At 44.9% G+C, this 3063-nt stretch overlaps 1 protein-coding gene across 1 annotated transcript; it reads right to left on the bottom strand.

Annotated features, from left to right (window-relative positions):
* Positions 1-545: 545 nt before the first annotated feature.
* On the bottom strand, positions 546-960 carry LOC123115554 (uncharacterized). The gene has a single exon (XM_044536687.1). The coding sequence runs from the start codon at positions 890-892 to the stop codon at positions 671-673; it is 222 nt and encodes a 73-aa protein (XP_044392622.1). The 5' UTR covers positions 893-960; the 3' UTR covers positions 546-670.
* Between the last annotated feature and the right edge of the window lie 2103 nt (positions 961-3063).

The following is a 3063-nucleotide window of genomic DNA, read 5'->3' as shown; positions in this document are numbered from 1 at the left end:
CGGCGGCGGCGGGGTGCGGCGGTGGTGGGGTGCGGCGGCGACAGCGGCGGCTCGCGCGAGAGGGCGCGGCGGCGTTGGCGGCGGCAGCGAACCCTAGGGCAGAGACCGAAAGGATGATATCATGTAGAGAGACGGTTTGGCAATACAATATTTATTGTATTGATGGGGTGCCGGTGCACGTATATATAAGTACAGGCAGGACCTCAACCTCAACTATATATGACTAGGAGATGGGTCACAATATACATAATACATGCAACACAAATATACTCAACAGTACTGCTATTATACGTGGGTGTTTTGGCCATGAATGTATTCTGTAATACTTCCTTTGCCCTATGATGCAAAGGCAGAGCTTCTGCTATTCACATCAAAAAAAAAAAAGATGGGAGACGAGAATAATATTGATGAGAATGACTCTCGTGCGTTGGCCTCTGCTATATTAACATGTATCTGGAACTCCTATATCAGCCAGTTAACCCAGTGATCCACCAACCAAATTTCTAGCAAACTCCTCACACAGCATAGACACTGCAAATGCCTTAGATTACAAGACAAACACAAACAACACCCATTTTATTGAATCTTCTTCATCAATCATGCACACAACTCATGCGGAATGACCAGGCTACAACATACAGGAAGGGATTAGATTAGGATGAGCTTAGGATTAGATGGGGATGGCCCTGGAGACGCGCGGGTAGACGACCCTGGAGGGGTGTCCCATGATGCGGCGGCCCTTGCGGTGGCGGAACAGGTACACCACCGCGCCCACCGGCCACTCGATGACGCCGGTGACCAGGAAGGCCACGAACCCCAGCGTCGGCCCGATGAACTTGCACCGGCACGGGTTCTCCCTGGTCCCGCACTGCACGCACGCCGGGAACGCCATGGTTCTCCTGCTTGATGAATCTGTGCTTGTCGGCCGAGCTCTCTGTTTTCGGGTTATGGTGGACGAATGCTCTGGCTGTTGGTGATGGAGGAGGCGTCGCGCCCGGCAGGCCAATATATAGAGGCCTTGCGCCGGGGACGCGTGGCGCTGTGCGCGTAGCAGGTGGTTATCCAAGTGGTTGACGGCCGCGTTGCACATGTCCCCAGCTCAGACGTGTCTCTGTTGGGGCCTTGGAGGTTTCTGGTGCTGCCCTCACGTATGGGATTCAGAAAGCGAAGGAAATACTATTCGATGTAGTCGGCAAGTATTAGTCGACATCTTCCTCCGGTCCCAAACGTCCGGACGCACGTCGGCCGACTTATATTACAGAAAAATTTGGCCAGAAAGAAAACTTTAAGTCACACTTAACAATACATGTGGTCTGCCTTGTACTCTAGACGCAGATTAAAAAAGAGGAAAGCCTACTTTATAAATTAGAGGGTGCTTGGATACGTTTTAGTCTCATGACTAAAAGTAATGAGACTAAAACTTGCTAGCCTCACCCATGCTTGGATCCAAATACTAAAAAGACTAAAATCAAGTTAATGAACATTTATTATCCTTCAAAGCCTCCAATCCAGAACTCGCATGTGTTAAAGGAGAGGAGTTAAATGAGGAGAGAGAGGACTATTCCATATTTTAGTAGGTTTCCTCTGACTAAAAATTTTTAGCCTCAAGACTAGTCCTAGCCTCTCTTTAGTCAGGGATGCTTGAAACTTTAGCCTCTAAAAAAGACTATTTTTAGTCAGACTAAAAATAGTCCCTTGGATCCAAGCACCCTCTTAATAAAGCCCAACTGAGCCGAACAAGATAGATAATTTAATATGCAGTCAACCGTCCTATTAGGTAACACCAGTTCAATAGTAAATTTACAGAAAAACTAACGCCCACACGTGTGGTCGTTTGCACATCGCCCACACGCCTCCATCACCACTCATTTTGCCACATATGAACAGATGACATCAGTAAAAATCTTTTTGGTTTTCGGCTTAAAATATTTTATCTCCTAATTAAAAAAGTGAATTAAAAATTCGTTTTCACCATTAAATCCGTCTCGACGAGATCTTCAAAACTAGACCCCATGTTGATATGTTTCGATGAATTTTTTTTGCCCAAAAGTTGCCATGATGTTTACACCGTAGTTGCCATGGTGCTTAAACTAAAGTTGCCATGTGGCAATTTTAGTTTGTAAATCATGGCAATTTTAGTTTTTGATGATGGCAATTCCAGTATTTTGACCATGAAAATATTTTTTTGCATGAACGATGGCAATTTTAAGTGCATGTATCATGGCAATTTTAGTTTATGGTGCATGGCAAGTCTAGTTTCTTAATTCTCCGTTTTATAATATGTCAAAATTTTCTTTTTAATATAGAAGAAAATAGCTTAAACATAACATGGCAACTTTAATGTAAACATCATGGCAATTCATGTGCAGTAGACATGGCAACTTTTAACAAAAAAAAATTCATCAAAATATGTTGATATGATATCTAGTTTCGAAGATCTCGTCGCGAGGGATTTAATGGTGAAAACGGATCTTCATCGGATTTTTCATTTAAGAGATAAAACATTTTAAAAACTGAAAATCCAAAAATATTTCCACATACACACATGCAGTGACATGGCGTAGTCTGTATGTTATAGGGCGTGTGGACGGGTTTGGCTCCCACCACACGTGTGGGCATTAGCATTGTCCTAAATTTATTCGGGGTAGTACACAGGGTCCAACACATGGTAAAGAAATCAAACCAGAATAATCTCTTAGTTTGCCTAACAAGGGCCGACGCCTGGGCCCACAACTCCCCAAAGGTATCGGGGCCCAAGAGATGCCCATCCATTCGTGGCAACAACTCCAGAAGAGCCTGAGGGCAGCGAAATAGGATATGATCAGTGTCTTTCAAACCTCCACAAAGGGAGCAAAAGTCCAAGCCGGTCCCATTTCTTTTTTTAATCTGGTCTGCCGTAGGCAGGCGGCCCCGCATAGCCTGCCACATGAAAATAGGGGCTAACCTAGAGACAGGAGAACCAATAGACAACAACTAATAGCAAGACTTAATCGAAAAAATAACAGAGGCTGAGTGTCGGTGTCAAAACCGGCGGATCTCGGGTAGGGGGTTCCGAACTGTGCG

This window comes from Triticum aestivum, chromosome 5B (genome assembly GCF_018294505.1).
Source record: "Triticum aestivum cultivar Chinese Spring chromosome 5B, IWGSC CS RefSeq v2.1, whole genome shotgun sequence".
NCBI classification, from domain to species: Eukaryota; Viridiplantae; Streptophyta; class Magnoliopsida; order Poales; family Poaceae; genus Triticum; species Triticum aestivum.
Note: the sequence above shows the minus strand (reverse complement) of the source record. Positions and strands in the feature narration are given on the sequence as shown.

Coding starts and splice junctions, on each gene's coding strand:
- LOC123115554 (XM_044536687.1), bottom strand. CDS start 892: ATGGCGTTCCCGGCGTGCGTGCAGTGCGGGACCAGGGAGAACCCGTGC.